This window comes from Elephantulus edwardii, unplaced genomic scaffold, assembly GCF_000299155.1.
Source record: "Elephantulus edwardii isolate Elephantulus edwardi_28Jun2011 unplaced genomic scaffold, EleEdw1.0 scaffold00151, whole genome shotgun sequence".
Classification (NCBI taxonomy): Eukaryota; Metazoa; Chordata; class Mammalia; order Macroscelidea; family Macroscelididae; genus Elephantulus; species Elephantulus edwardii.
This window is the reverse complement of record NW_006399901.1, coordinates 5728627-5743132: the sequence shown is the minus strand read 5'-3', so window position 1 is coordinate 5743132 and position 14506 is coordinate 5728627. Positions and strand designations below refer to the sequence as shown.

At 49.3% G+C, this 14506-nt stretch overlaps 1 protein-coding gene across 1 annotated transcript in view; it reads right to left on the bottom strand.

Annotated features, from left to right (window-relative positions):
• Positions 1 to 441: 441 nt before the first annotated feature.
• The window catches only part of ACACB (acetyl-CoA carboxylase beta), a 153318-nt gene continuing 139253 nt past the window's right edge, over positions 442 to 14506 (bottom strand). Inside the window, exons 44-52 of the mRNA XM_006894831.1 lie at positions 13024 to 13120; positions 11152 to 11248; positions 10385 to 10520; positions 7943 to 8120; positions 4090 to 4202; positions 2442 to 2596; positions 1387 to 1557; positions 1165 to 1301; positions 442 to 568 (exon numbers count right to left, since the gene is read on the bottom strand). Of these exons, the coding sequence (XP_006894893.1) occupies positions 442 to 568; positions 1165 to 1301; positions 1387 to 1557; positions 2442 to 2596; positions 4090 to 4202; positions 7943 to 8120; positions 10385 to 10520; positions 11152 to 11248; positions 13024 to 13120 (1211 nt within the window). The remainder of the gene's footprint in view (positions 569 to 1164; positions 1302 to 1386; positions 1558 to 2441; positions 2597 to 4089; positions 4203 to 7942; positions 8121 to 10384; positions 10521 to 11151; positions 11249 to 13023; positions 13121 to 14506) is intronic.

The window sequence follows — 14506 nt, the reverse complement described above, 5'->3', positions numbered from 1 at the left end:
CAAAAAGTCCTCTCTTGTCCATGTTGTTCTTTCCTTGGCCCGTCTGTTCTGCTGAAATTGATAAGATCCTTATATCTGGAGCAGGTCATGGGTATAAAAATGAAAGGCTTTGTTATCTGCTAACAAACAGGCCTCAAGACACCTAGGTCCTTGGATACCAGGCCCCAAGAAGCAAAAGGAAATGGGGGGAGGAGGGTGGGTTCAATCCAATGATGTCACAAAACCTCATCCCAAGAGACAGAACAAAGTAGATGTTCCCCAGCGGAGAGGAGGCCAGGTCCGCTTGGAGGGGGTCCCCTGAGCCTTTTATTGAGCTGGGATGAGCAGCAACTCTGTAGAGACACCCAGGATGGAGAGGCACAGCCACATCCTCGGCTGTGGCGGGCAGGTGGGTGGGTGGAGTGGCTTCTCTGGTCAACGGTCCTGAGTGTTGGGGCTGTGTCAGGTGGAGGCTGGATTCTCCATGGTGGACAGGAGGTGGGCGACCTGGGCCCGCTCAGCTTGACTGACATGCTGGCTCATGAGGATCATGCTGTCCACAGCCACCTCGGGATTCTCCTGGACCAGGCTGTGGGGAGAGGGGCAGTGGGCAGACTGCTGCTTGGTTCAGGGCCCCTCGAGAAACAGGGTCCCTCAGCACGTTCATGTTGCCAGGTAGACCAGGGCCTGACATGCCAAGGCCCTTACTGGAGAGATAATGAGAGGTGGGAGTCCAGTGGGACAAGGGTGCAAGGTCTGGTGAGTAGAACACCACGAGGGGTGACAGCTGGACCTGTTGGTCACTAGCTGTGTGTCCTGAGACACAGTGTCACCCCCAAGTGAGGTCTCATGCACTCTACCAGCTACCTCATTGGGGGACTCCTCAGAAGAAGGGGAGCAGCCCTCTGTGAAGCCACAAGGGACACTGGCACCTGAAAGCCTAGTGGCCCAGACTCTGCAGTCTGTACTGGCCCTGGCCCCAGACAAGTCACTGATTCCAAAGACTGGGAACAGAAAGTTCTATTCCTGGCCTAGCACCCCCACCTCTCCAGCTGCTGTGCGGACAATGGACATTGGGGTGTTGTGGTCTGTGGGGCTGGACAGGACAGAGGATTCAGGAGGCTGGACTCAGGCACTGGCCAAAAAGGCGGGCGGGCAGGGGGCAGGTGTGGGGCAGTCTCTGACCTGCGGATGGTCTTGAGGACGAAGTCTCGCTTCAGGTACTTGATGTTCTCACGGATGGTGGATTGCAGTCCGTCCTCCACCTGCCAGTGCTGCTCCAGCCACCGCACCGCCACCTCATTGTTGTCCCACAGGTAAGCCTGGCAGGGGCAGAGGCTGCCTCAGGGGGTGTCCCCCCGGTGGGCTGGCACTGACCCCCACCCCCGGCCTGCAGCCCTGGCCCACCTTGACAGCTCCCTCAGTCTCCATGAACCAGCGGCGCAGCATGGACTGGACGTGTACGTGGCTCAGCTCCCCAGCGGCCCGCAGGATCTCCTGCTTGACCTGCTCCTCTAGCAGCAGGCGGCGCAGGCGCCAGTACAGGAAGGTGCGTGCTGTCTTCCACTCCAGGATGTCCTGCCAAGGAGCTTGCCTCAGTCCCCACCCCGCAGCCACCCTGCGTCACTGCCACCCTCCGGGAGAAGGCAGAGCTGGAAGCATGAACCCAGGCCCAGCTGCCTGTGGGGAGGACCTCCTGCTCTTAGCCAGGCCACTTGACGGGCTCTCACAGGCTCAGGATGACCCCCGTGTGCAGAGCTGGGCTGCTCTACAGGGTGTTCATGGCTGCGATCAAGTCAATGCAGATCACCAGGCCTTCCTTCCATGGAGCCTCAGGCTAAGGCACGTGCTCAATCATAAAAGGTTGAGTCAGCTGGAAAGCAGAGCATGCCAATGAGGAGCTGACACGCACTGGAACGGGATTCTCCTGGAGGCAGGGTGCCAGGGCAGGACTGGGGTGTGTAGTGGGCAGGAATAACGGTTCTGTAACTGGCCTGGTCCAGCCCACTGGCCAATTAGATTACTGTTGTTAGCTGCCACTGAGTCAAGTCTGACTCTTGCCTCTGTGTGCATGAGAACAGCCCCACAAAGCTTTCAAGACTGTCACCTTTCTGAAGGAGATCACCAGGCCTTTCTTCCACAGTGCCCCTGAGTGGGTCTGACCCACCCACCTTTGGACAGGTACTCCAGTACTAATTGTGTCATGCAAGGACGTCCCCAGGGGTTAGAGCGGTAGTCTCACACTCTACCACCTGCTGGAATCTTTTGAGGATCTTTGAAGGGACATGGGTCCTGGATCTCGCCCCTAGATAATCAGATTTCATTGTATGTTGTGTTGGGGGGTTTTAAGTTTCTCGTGTTCTCATGTGCCAGGTCTGCCCCCTCTCAAACCCTCCATGTGTTAAACACCAGGTGACCTCAGGGTGAGTCATCTGCACCCCCTCACAACTGCCGGCTCTTACGGAAATGACCCCCTTCTCCAGCATCCTGCCCGGCGTGTCGTGCAGGTCCGCGAACTGCAGTGCCACCTGGTGGTAGATGGGGAGCAGCAGGTCCTCCCGGGCCTTCAGTAGGCTCTCCAGGTCCTTTCGGTCCTTGTCAGAGAGATTAGGTGCTCCTGGGGCAAGCGGACAAGTTGATCAGGCCTTGGAAACCAGAGAATGTCGTCTCACCTACCGCTGCTCGAGTGGGACGGGGACCAGCCATGGCCAGGTCAGGTCTTGTCCCATGACAGTTGCAGCTTTAACTCTGACATGACCCCTAAATTGTGCAGTCTCAGAAAATGCCTTCACAACAGCAAAACAAGACTCTACATGAAACTTAGAATCTGCCCCCATGTATCACTGTCAGCTGCTATCAAGAAATTTTCATTAAATGTTATGTGCTGTCAAGCTGGAACCAATTCATAGCTGACCATCCAGTGGGTTTTTGAGTCTGTAAACCGCACAGGAAGGAGGCTGCCCATCTTTCTCTTGGGGAGCCACTGGTGGATTCGAACCACCTGCTTTTGAGTTGGCAGTGCAACTCCTTACCCAGTAGGCCACTAGAGCTACCTTTTCAATAAACTGTGTAAAATAAATGAAGGGAATATCATAAACATCTATGCCAATATGATGATTTAGAGGAAAGGGACAAAATTCTTTGTTTGTATTTTTCATACACACAGCCAGAGTTCACCTGAAAAGAAACAAATAGCCTGAGTAGCCCTATGGCAAATAAGGAGTTGAATTTGTAGTTTGAAAGTTCCTACAACATTGTTCGGCCAATCTAAAAGCATGTGGTGTGTGTCCATCAGATGCTCTGCAAGAGGAGAATCGCCTCTCATGGAAAAAAAAACCATGAGAAAAATCTCCCTCTGGAAACTCACTGGAGGGTTTTGCTCGATGGCAGTGATACAAAGGGGGCAGATTCCAAGTTACATGTTGAATCTAATTTACACACTTAATGAAGAAGTCATGTTGGCCCCCAAAAAAACCAAAACACTTTCTAAATGATTCTATGAGATTGGCATTAATCTGTTATCAAACCAGACCACACACACACACACACACACACACACACACTCTAATCTTAGGAATAACATAGTTCTAAAAATCTTTCCACTTAATACAGACATATAAAGAGAATTACATGTTAAAATGACAAGTGAAACAAATCTATCATTCTAACAAAATCAGTTAAAATATTTTATGTCTGGTGGTAAATTCTAAAGAGACATCTTGCCACTGTGTTCCTCATTTGCCCCCAATACTTTCTTTTCTATATAAAATTTTATTTTATACTATTTTACTTACAAAGTTCATATACACTGTTTTTCACACCGATCTTTCCCATTTTCTTAACCCATCCCTCCCTCTATCCTGCCCCCAATACTTTAATTTCTCTACTTTCTATGGGCAAAGAAATAAATTCACTCTTTACTGTATATATGGAGCAGTGAGGTGTGGGGTTTTTTTTTTAATGTTAAAGGGACTGTTTTGCCATCTGTGAACACTGAAAATATTCCTTAATTTTTGTGACTGTGCGTGGTCCACCCTCATTTGATGACAGGAGAAACCCCCAGCAGAACCTCTCCAACCCCTGTGAGGTGGTGCGTTTCAAACTCCTCACCTAGCTTCTCCACAAGCTTTTTGTACGTTGGGTCAATCCTCTTTATGGCCTTTATCAATTCTTTATTTCGGAACTTGATCTCCACAGTTCCCTCTGGCTCCAGAACACCACCCCTGGAAGAGAAGAAGCAGGGAGAGTAGTCTATGTCACTGTCTACCCAGCGACAACCAGTCACGAAAGCAGGGGAAGCAACAGAGAGCTGAAGGTCTAAGCTCTTCCTCCGACTCACAGGGTAACAACTCTGGACAGTCTGGGGTTTTTTGGGTTTTGTTTTGTTTTTTGTTTTTTTTTTGCGGGGGGGGGGAAGGGTGGTGGGTTTTGTTTTTGTTTTTTTTGCTTTTGAAAGCTGAATACAACATATACCTCTGAACTCCCTAGTGGCCAGAGTGACAAGTGAATGCAGCCCCAATTTGAGGCTGTTTGCTGTCTGAGCCTTCTTGCAGGGCTGACCTCAGCAGCTCTGCTCAGCAGGTCTAAGAACCCTGAAGGCAGGACTAGCTTGCTTGTTCACCATCTCATCACAATGCCTTGAGGACCCTTATTAGATGCTACTGAGTTGATGCCAACGCACAGCGATGCTCTGTACAGTATACTAGACTAGAACGCTCTCCTGGTCCTGCATTATCCTCATCCTAGCTGTGCAGGAGCCCACCGTGATAGCCACTGTGCCAGTCCATCTCACTGAGGCGCCTCCTCGTTTTTGCTGATCTCCTACCTGGTCACACATGATGTCCTTCTCTAGGGACTTGGTCCTTCCTGACAACATGCCCAAGCATGTGAGACAAAGTTTTGTCATCCTCAGTTCTAAGGAACTTTCTGGTTACAATTTTTCCTAGACAGACATATCCATTATTCTGCTGTTACGTACCAAAGAGTCAGAACTGACTTATAGCTGAACCTCTACTGGGTGTTCAGAGACAGTTAACCTTATAAAAGGAGACTGCCCATCTTTCTCCTGTAGAGTAGCTGTTGGACTTGAACCATGTGCCTTGGGGTTGGCAGTGCAACTCCTTGCCACTAAGCCACCGGAGTTCCCTACACCATGGACTAGCAGAACTTTTGGTGAAGATTCAAAATTCTTCACCAACACCAAAGCCCATTAGAGTGCCTTCCAAACAGAAGGTGGTCAATAGTCAATTAATAAATCAATAAGGAAGTAAGTGGTGTTATGTTATTAGAAGCCATTTAGTCGAGTATGACTCATAGTGGCCCTGTGAACAACCTATCTGAACTTTGTTCTATCCTGTGCCATCCTCACACTTCCTGATACAGAAGAGCCCATTGCAGCAGTCACCATGTCAATCCACCTGGTGGAAGGTCTTCTCCCTCACCGCCCCTCCACCCTTCCCAGTACCAGATCCTTCTCCAAGGAATAGCACGTCCTAGCAACGTGCCCAAAGTACTTGAGGCAAAGCCTCATCATTCCTGCCTCCAAAGTGCATTCCAGCTGCACCCTCTCCAAGACATATCTGTTCGTTCTCTTGGCCATCCATGGAATGTTCTCTAACACCACAACTAAAAAGCATCAATAATTCTTCTGTCATTCCTCTTCATGGTCCAGTTCTCAGATTCATACCAAGTGATTACAAAAACCATGACCTGAATCAGAAGCACTCTAGTCCTCAAACTGACATCATTACTAATAATTTAGAAAGGTCCTTAACTACGGACTTTTCCAGTGCAATGTGTCTCCTTATTTCCTCACCACTGGTAGTAAGGGTGTTAATTGGACCCAAGATGAAGTTGTTGACAGTTTCAATCTGTTCTCCATCATTACGTTTTCAATCAGTCCAGTGGTAAGTATCCTTGTTTTCTTGATATTGATATAATCTATACTGAAGGCTGCATTCCTTGATCTTCTGCAACAAGTGCTTCAAGTTCTTCTCACTTTCATCAAGCAAGGCTGTGTCATCTGCATAATGCAGGTTTTTGATAAGTCTCCCTTCAATCCTGATGCTACATTCTCTTCACAGAGTCCAGCTTCTCAAACACAAGATACAGATTTAAATAGGTATAGATAGAGAATACACCTCTGACACAGTTCTTTCTTAATCTTAACCATGCAGTGTTTAGATCATTGGTGTAAACTGTTTGGTAGTTTTTTATGTAGTTAACAATCAGGTGTAAGCTGATTGGCTCATTTTGATTTAGTTAACAGACAAGTGTGGTCTGCAAGCCTCTTGTTTAAAACAATCAGGAGCTGGTGGGCAAGAATTTGTATTTAAAAGTCAGTGGACCAGGGCCACAGGCTGGTATGAAGACTAATTTGGCACTGGGGTTAAAAACTAAACTGGCAGTTTGTTGTGTTTGGGAAGCACATTGTTCTAAGTGGTACAGCACTTGTCTGTCAGTTTGCTGTACTAAGATAACTTGAGTTTGCTGTACTGAGATAACTTAAGTTTGCTGTGGTATTGACAAGCTATGCCACTGGTGTGTCAAATACCATAAGGGGTACAAATGGTGGACAGGTTTTAGTAGAATTCCCAGATTAAGACAGACTAGGGAGCAGGACTGGCCATCTACTTCTTAAATAACAGGCCTCTGAAAATCTTATGAACACTAGAGGAATGAGGATAAGAAAGTGAGTATAAGAATAAAACACCAAAACCCTTGTTAGTTGAATCAGTTTATTCTTATCAAGGTGACCCTCAAGTGTGTCAGAGTAGAACTAGGCCCTGTGAACTCGGCATGGCTGTGACCTTTCAGAAGCAGATGGCCAGGCCTTTATTCTGCAGTACTTCTGGTGGGCTTGAACTGTTAACCTTTTGATTAGCAGTCAAGCACTTAACCATTTGTACCACCCAACAGTCCACGGGATTAGAATGCCCAGACTGATTCTGCAGCTTTTTCTGTCCTGCACAGCAGCTAGTGTAATGCCTTCACAAGGTCCCAATCAATATTGTGTCGCAGGCATTATTATCCTTGTCTCTTCTGTGAGGGAGAGTTTCTCCTAAAGATTATGCTTTTAACAGCTGGTATCCTCCTCTGGAAGTATTCAATCAGTCATTTGTTTAGCCAATATTTCCCAACAATCAGGCACTGCAGTAGACACTGGGTTATAAAACTGTATATAACTCAGCCTTTACAGGAACTCATAGTTTGGGGAGAGACTTAGAATTTAGAAAGAGCTAGGTAGTTGATATTTCCTTTTCTGCCCTGGCTGCCAGGAATCTCATCAGCTTTGAATCTTTCCTTTTAATTTTGTTTTCTTGGTTTGCTTACAAAGTTTATATACATTGTGTTTCACACTGTTCTTCATTCACAAATTAATCATCATTGGACTGTGCCCATCATTGCCCTGTCTTCTTGCCTGGATCCTCCCATTTATTTCCCCTCTTCTTTCCCCCACAAAACTGTATGATTATTTTTCCATTGTCTATTTTTTAATTTTTTAATTGAGATTTTAATTAAAATTACCAAGAACTTGTATTTCCATTCATTTATAGTTGCACATTTTCCTCCCACCCCCCACCCCCCGAGTCCACTTTACTATTCGGGCCTTGTTCTGGACTGTTTATGCAAACAATACCTAATCATATATTCCTTTTAAACAGTTCTTTCCCTCATCTGTTTCAATGCTGTGTACATTATTTATCCTCTCTTTTCATGGATTGCAAATTTTTTTTTATTACAAATGACCATAAATTACAAAAGAATGGACAATCCCCCCACTGTCTCCAGGCTCTAGTCTCACTCTGGGGAGCATCATTTGCACACAGCATCGAGTTTTGGAGGGTGCCCCTGGAAGGTGTCACCCTTTAGAAGTACCAAGAAAAACTGGGCCTGTCAGTGGCTCAGGTTGGGGGAGTGAGCAGGAGACAAGGCTAAGCGGGGCTTGAAGGCGAGCACTCACCTGCTCTCTTTGTCGGCATACATTTCTATGCACAGCGGGTTGATGGTGGAGTCTAAGACCACCCAGGAGCCTCCACGCAGCTCCGCATAAGGTGGGATGTAGATAAGGATGGGCTGTGTGTACTGTCTCAGGCCATCCACGATGTAGGACCCAAACTTCAGCACCTGGTCATACATGTCTGAAATGCACGGCAGGGGCGGTAGGCATCTTCAGGCCCTAGTACCACTGACCCAGGATGCCCTCAGTAGCAGTGGCCTGGGGTGGGGTGTCTGTAAGCCTGTTCTGGGTGGGGATCATGAGCCATGAGGAGAGAATGCATGGGGCCAGGAGGTTAGTATAGGCACAGGTCATTCCCTACACAGCCATGTGGCCTTGTACAAGGCACTCAGCCTGGGCACCAGTTTCCTCATCTGGAAGAGGACCAGGAAAATCAACCAATCCCAGCTGTGACTCCAAGATCCCTTCATTGTCACTTCCCCTGCACTGTCCCACAACTTTTATTACTCAGAGACCACCCCAACTAGTTCTTTCTGTCTGCTGATTAGGGTACTTCTGTTCACCAAGGTCTGTCCCTCCAAGGTCACTAAACCAAAACCCCAAACCCTCCATCACCAAGTTGATTCTGACCCATGAGTGACAGAGTACAACTGCTTCCTGCAATGGTCTTGCCCTTTTTGACAGCCAATTGTCAGGCCTTTCCTGTGTGACACCACTGGGGAAGTTCAAACCTCCAACCTTTGTTACTGTTGCTGTATGTTGTTAAGTGCCATCCAGTCAGGTACAACTCATAGCGACTCTATGAACAAAAGATCTGAACACTGTTCTATAATTACCATCATTTTTCTAATGTTCACAGTTTTCAAAGGCATGTTGTTTAGGAAATGGATGCCAATCCTGCTTCCAAGCCTGTCTTAATCTGGGAGTTCTACCAAACACTGTCCATCATGGATAACCATTGTGGCATTTGACACACCAATGGCACACCGTTCAGTATCATAGCAGCCCAAGTTATCTCAGCACAGCAAACTGACAGACAAGCGCTGTACCACTTAGAAGAATGTTCTTCCCAAACACAATTAACACCAGGTCTGTTGGCCACTAGGTTACTCAAAACCAAAACCTCCATTCATTGCTGCAGAGTCACAACTGACTACCAGCTGGCCCTTCAGTGGATTTTCAGAGGCTGCAAATCAGAGGAGACACCCCTACCTATCTTTCTCCCTGCAGAGCTGCTGATGGAGTCAAACCAGCTACCTTTCGGTTAGTCACACAGCCGTCTATGGACAGTGCCACCAATTTAATCTACAGAACAAACACATCAGTAACATCAAGGACAAATGCACTCTGAACGCACCAAGTGATTGGCACCGGATCCTCAAAGATCTGTACGTTGGCCCTCAGGGGGTCGTTCTGTTCTTATCCTCCTTAATAAAGGAGTCAAGCTGAGGCTCAGAGAGATCAGTCAGCCACCAGGGCCACAGCCCGTGTCTGCCTGTCTCCCAATCAGGCTCGCTCTTTGGCGCCACACCAAGGACTGTATTTCAAAAGTGTGCTAGGTAGTGAAAAGCATTTCCACAGCTGCAGGGCTATGCAAAAGAGCCCTAGGGGTTTAATGTTCGAGCACTCAGCTGTGAATGAAAAGGCTTGTGGTTTGAATCCACCCAGCAGCACTACAAAAGAAAGGGATGGTGATCCACTCCTATAAAGATTTAAGCCTGCTGTCAAGTCAGCTCTCACTCACACAGAACCTCTGTTTATGGGGGGAGATTGCCTATCCTTCTCCCAAAGATAAGCTGGCAGATTCAAATGACTGATCTTTTCAGTGAGCAGCCTGATAAATAATGCACTACACCAAGATTCCAGCCCAGAAAACCTGAGGGGGCAGTTGTATTTGAAGCCACCGTCACTCAAAGGACTCAGTGGCACACAGCAGCCACTGCACGCTCACTTGGGACTTCTGTCATCGAGCCGGGGCTCTCAGAGCGGAGCCCCCCAGCAGGCTGCCGAGGCTGCAAATCATACAGGAGGAGTCTGCCTAGTTTCTCTCATGAAGACATAGCTGGATCTGAACCACCAGGGTGGTGCTGGCTTTACATTAGCAGTGTGCACTACACCACCAGAGCTCCCGGCACCACCAGGAAGGCAGTTGTGACCCCTTCTCCTCATTCTACGGATGGCGAAGCATGTGCTTCTCTGGGTCACTCAGAGCACCAGAGCCGAGGTGGGAGGCAGTCAGTCCAGGTCCCTCGCTGCACGGCAGGACCTCCAGCAAGCCACATGCTTTTCCCAAGCATCAGTTCCCCATCAAATGTCAATGCTGCTGTAAGGCTTCCTTTCTAAGGACTGTTAGGAGGCCCCACTGACAGGACAATGAGCCTGTGTCCTGATCCAGATGCCCGGGAGCTGAGCCTGCTCTGCAGTGACCTCTGGGCACAGCCTTACCTTTCATGCCACCGGAGAACCCCCTCCAGTTGGCGAAGATCATCAGGGGCAGCTTCTCCCGGTTGAAATCCTTCACGGCCTGAGCTGTCTTATAGGCCGAGTCGGGGAACCATACCTGGCCCGCCTGCTGGATAATCTGAGAGAGGAGCCAGGGGTCAGGCTCTCCTGACAGCAGGGGCCCAGAGACACAGCCTCACACGGAGTCACACCAACTCCAGAGTTAGGGCTCAGGGCACTCTACAAAGGTGTGTGCTACAGACCCCCCAGGACCCTCCCTCTTCAGCACTGGAGGTTCACGTGAGCCCATTTATAGGTGAGCTGACTGAGGCCAGAAAGGAGCAGGCTAGGAGGCTCGGGCAGAGGAGGGCAGGAAGGGCTCCTGACAACCGAGGTAATTCCTGGTGACCGTACATGTCAGAGCAGATCGGTGCCCCACTGAGACGTCAATGGCTGACCTTTCAGAGCACCAGGCTTCTCTTCAAAAGTGTTTCCAGGTAGACTTAAACCATCAACCTTCTTGTTAACAGTTGAATGTGCTATGTGTCTATACCACCTTGGGAACTTTCAAGGGGTCCCTCTGAGGAAGAAGTGGCTGTAGAGATGGCTCCACAGAACGGGGCACTGAACCCCACACTGGCACCCACAGGCCTGGGGCTCTGCCAAGTGTTCTCCTTTCTGGCCTCTGAGCGGAAGGTCGGAGAGGACCACAAGCCCAGCAGAGACCTGCACCCGCAGGCCGACCTGGTGGATCTAGCAGCACGGCTCACCTTGGCCTCGGAATCCAGGTTGGCGGGGTCTGCGGGGACGGCCACCTCCACGGTCCGTGTCTCCACAGCTATCACTCCAACGGGCATGCCCCCCAGCCTGGAAGGCAGAGTGCAGGTGAGCAGTGGTCAGGCAGCACCCAGGGCTCCTGGGGTCCCCCAGACCCAAGGGACACTAGTCAGCATTTATAGGCTATGGACTTGCAGGACAAGGATGATGGATGGCATGTCAAGGAGAAAGCTGTTTTAATCTGGTGGATTCTTTTGCTGAGAGGCCAAAAAAAGGGATTAAACAAATAAGACCTGCATCACCTGGAAACAGGACAGGTCTTACTGGGACAAGAGCTGATGGAGGGTGCTGAGCAGTGTGGGTCTCCAGCAGCCTGCCCATTCCAGCCTCCTCGATGCTGCCATGCTCTGCACAAGACGGCAACCACGAGCCACCTGGGGCCGCTAAGCCCTTGAAATGTGGCCCAGGAGACTGGAACGGAATAAATAATCCTTTTTTTTTTACGATAATAATTTGATATTTTTTATACATTCATTTAACATTATATTGTAGTGGAATGTTTAACATGAGAAAATTCTAAAATTATAAAGTTCATAAAAAATGTAAATGTCCATGTTACTATTGTTGTTACACAGTCCTATGTAATCTAAATTTAGATCGTGGCACGTGTAGCCAAAGGAGCCAATGGCCAAGCAAGCTACTATGCTGGGCAGGGCAAGCGCAGATCCCAGGTGACAGGTGTAAAGGGGTGTTTAGCTCCAGCAGGGACAAGGACCTCACTGGCAGGGGCCACTTGGGAGTGGCCGACACCCCGCAAGCCACCATGATCTGTCTCATCTAATGACAGGAGACCCAACAGAGGAGGTGCTGTGAGGAGTCTCTATGCACATGAAGGGTCACACTGGGAAGAGAGAGATTTGCTTTCAAGGTTTTAAAAAAAAGATTCTTAAGATCAATAGCTACTGAGAAGTGACTAAGCCCAACTGTCACGTTTAGGTCAATAGCATAATCCCAGCAGCTGTCCTGACCCTTAGCGGTATTTTAAAGGAGCCCCAGTGGCATAATGCATTATGGCTGGTCTGCTGACCAAAAACTCAGCAGTTCACACCCAGCAGGCACTGCAAAGCTGAAATATGGGCAGCCTTCTCCCTTAAAGATTTACTGCCTCAGAGGCCCGATGTGGGGCTGCTATGTGTCGGAATTGACTCAAGGTCATGGGTTTGGTTTCTGATGTTTTAAGCAGTTAACACAGGCTAGTCTTTCTAATGGCACAGTGATCCTTAAGGGTGGAGTTATTGTCCCCACTTTATAGATGTTAATGTGGAGGCTGAGAGGTGAGGTGGGACTTGATCTGGACTTGTGGCTTCTGTGTCATTATCAGGAACCCCTGTGGGCTCAGGACAGGGAGGAACTTTGAGGCAGCTGGAGCCATCTGAAGCAATAGGGCTCACCAGTGGGGAGTGAGCCCTTCAGCTCTGGAAGCATTCAAACCTTCTGCCTTGATTGAGGTCATGGGTTTTCTGTCTGAGGCCTTTCTGAGACAGTAATCAGGGTTTTGAGGACCTATGTAGTGTTCTGGGGAGAGCATCCAGGCTTTATTCAAGTTCCCAAAGGGGTGCATGGTCCCCCATAATCAGAGAGCCCTGCTCTGAGAATTAACAAAGGATCACCCAGCAGGGAGCAGCAGGGAACACAGACGAATCTGGTCTTTATGAAGTTCATCACAGAGATACATTCCTCTGCTGGTTTTGCATTCAGAAGTCCTGGGTCAAAGAGATGGTGTGTCTCCAGGGGTCCTTTGGGAGGGAAGAGCCTCATGTCCCAACACCCGGGAGTCCCAGCACCTGCTCCTATCCCAGGGTTACCTGGCTCGTCCTGTCACCACAGTCTGGGCCCAGGGTGCCATGATTTCTCTGAAACTTCCCTGGTCGAAGAATCCACTCTGCCAGGCCCCCTTCTGAGCTGAGGGCAGGAGAAGGGAGGTTAGAGGTCAGCTGAGAGGATGTGCCTGACAGCCAAGTGCCTTTACACCCAAAAAATACAGCCACCTCAAAAAAAATACACCCAATAGGAATTAATTCAATCGCATCCACATCCACTTACCACCAGGCCTCCCTGACAATGTCCAGCACTCTGAAGACCACAGCTCAGCTCCCATTTCCTCTTTCCCATCAGGCAGGACCCCAGGAAGGAAAACTTATCCCTCTCAGCTGACTGCAGCTTAATAGCCACTTCATTAATTAACATCACTTAATTGGCCTGATGGGTTGAATGATGCTCCCCCAAAATGTGCTGGAATCGCAACGTGTGGATAAGGAGCCCTGGTGGCACGGTGGTTAGGTGCTCAGCTGCTGACAGAATGGTTTGAACACTTTGGTGGTCACTCCATAGACAAAAGATGTGGAACCGGTCACGGTCAAGATGAAAGCCTCGGACACACTGTGGGGCAGCTGTACTTGATCTGCTGAGAGCAGGATACTGGGAGGCATTGTGGTGATTTGGAAATGGAGGCTTCTTCATTGGACAATGAAGTCACATCCACATAGGGTGTGTCCTAAGTGTAATCACCTCAGAGTGACGAGAGGCAGAGCTGACTGAGATGTGTCCCATGCTGGGGAAGACAGACACCATGGCCTAGGAAGCCTGGGGCTAACGGCAAAGGAGTGACTCTGTCCAGGCTGGGACTAGGACCTGGATGTCCAGCCTGCAGAACCTTCAAGAAGTCTCTTCTTGAAAGCCACCCACCTGTGGTACTGGTGTTACAGAAGGACCAGCTCAAATGCCTGGGACAAGAGCCCCTGATAGGGCTTCCCAGAGAAAGAGACTCCCAGAGACCAGGACAGGTGATGGGAGTCCACGCCCAGATGAACATGATGGCCATCTGAGAGTCAGGAGGCAGCACAGGTGACTACTGCTGTAGATGAGAGCAGCCAGGCGCCTGGGAACTACAGCACCTGAATGCGCCATCCACCTGATGTCAGAGCAGAGGGAGCAGCCCATGCTTTAATGTGGACAGAGCGCCCGGAGTGCTCACAGATGGGGAAAGTAGAGAGATGGAGAGAGGAAAAAATGAGCCATAGGGGCTCCCTCTGTGGGAGAGGCTCCTGGGGACCCCACTGGACAGGGTCACTGCTCCTGCCTCTCAGCTAGATGGGCAACCGAGTTCATCCGGGAGCAATGTGTGAAATTCTAGACAGAGGATTAAGGTAACAGGGTGGCTCAGCTTTCCTGTCCTCTCCTGGTTGCTCAGAGTGAAATAATACACGTCCCTTTGAAAGAGAGTATGTGTGTGCATCTGTGGGTACATCTCTCTGTGTGGACCTCTGTGTACCTGTGTGTACATGCATA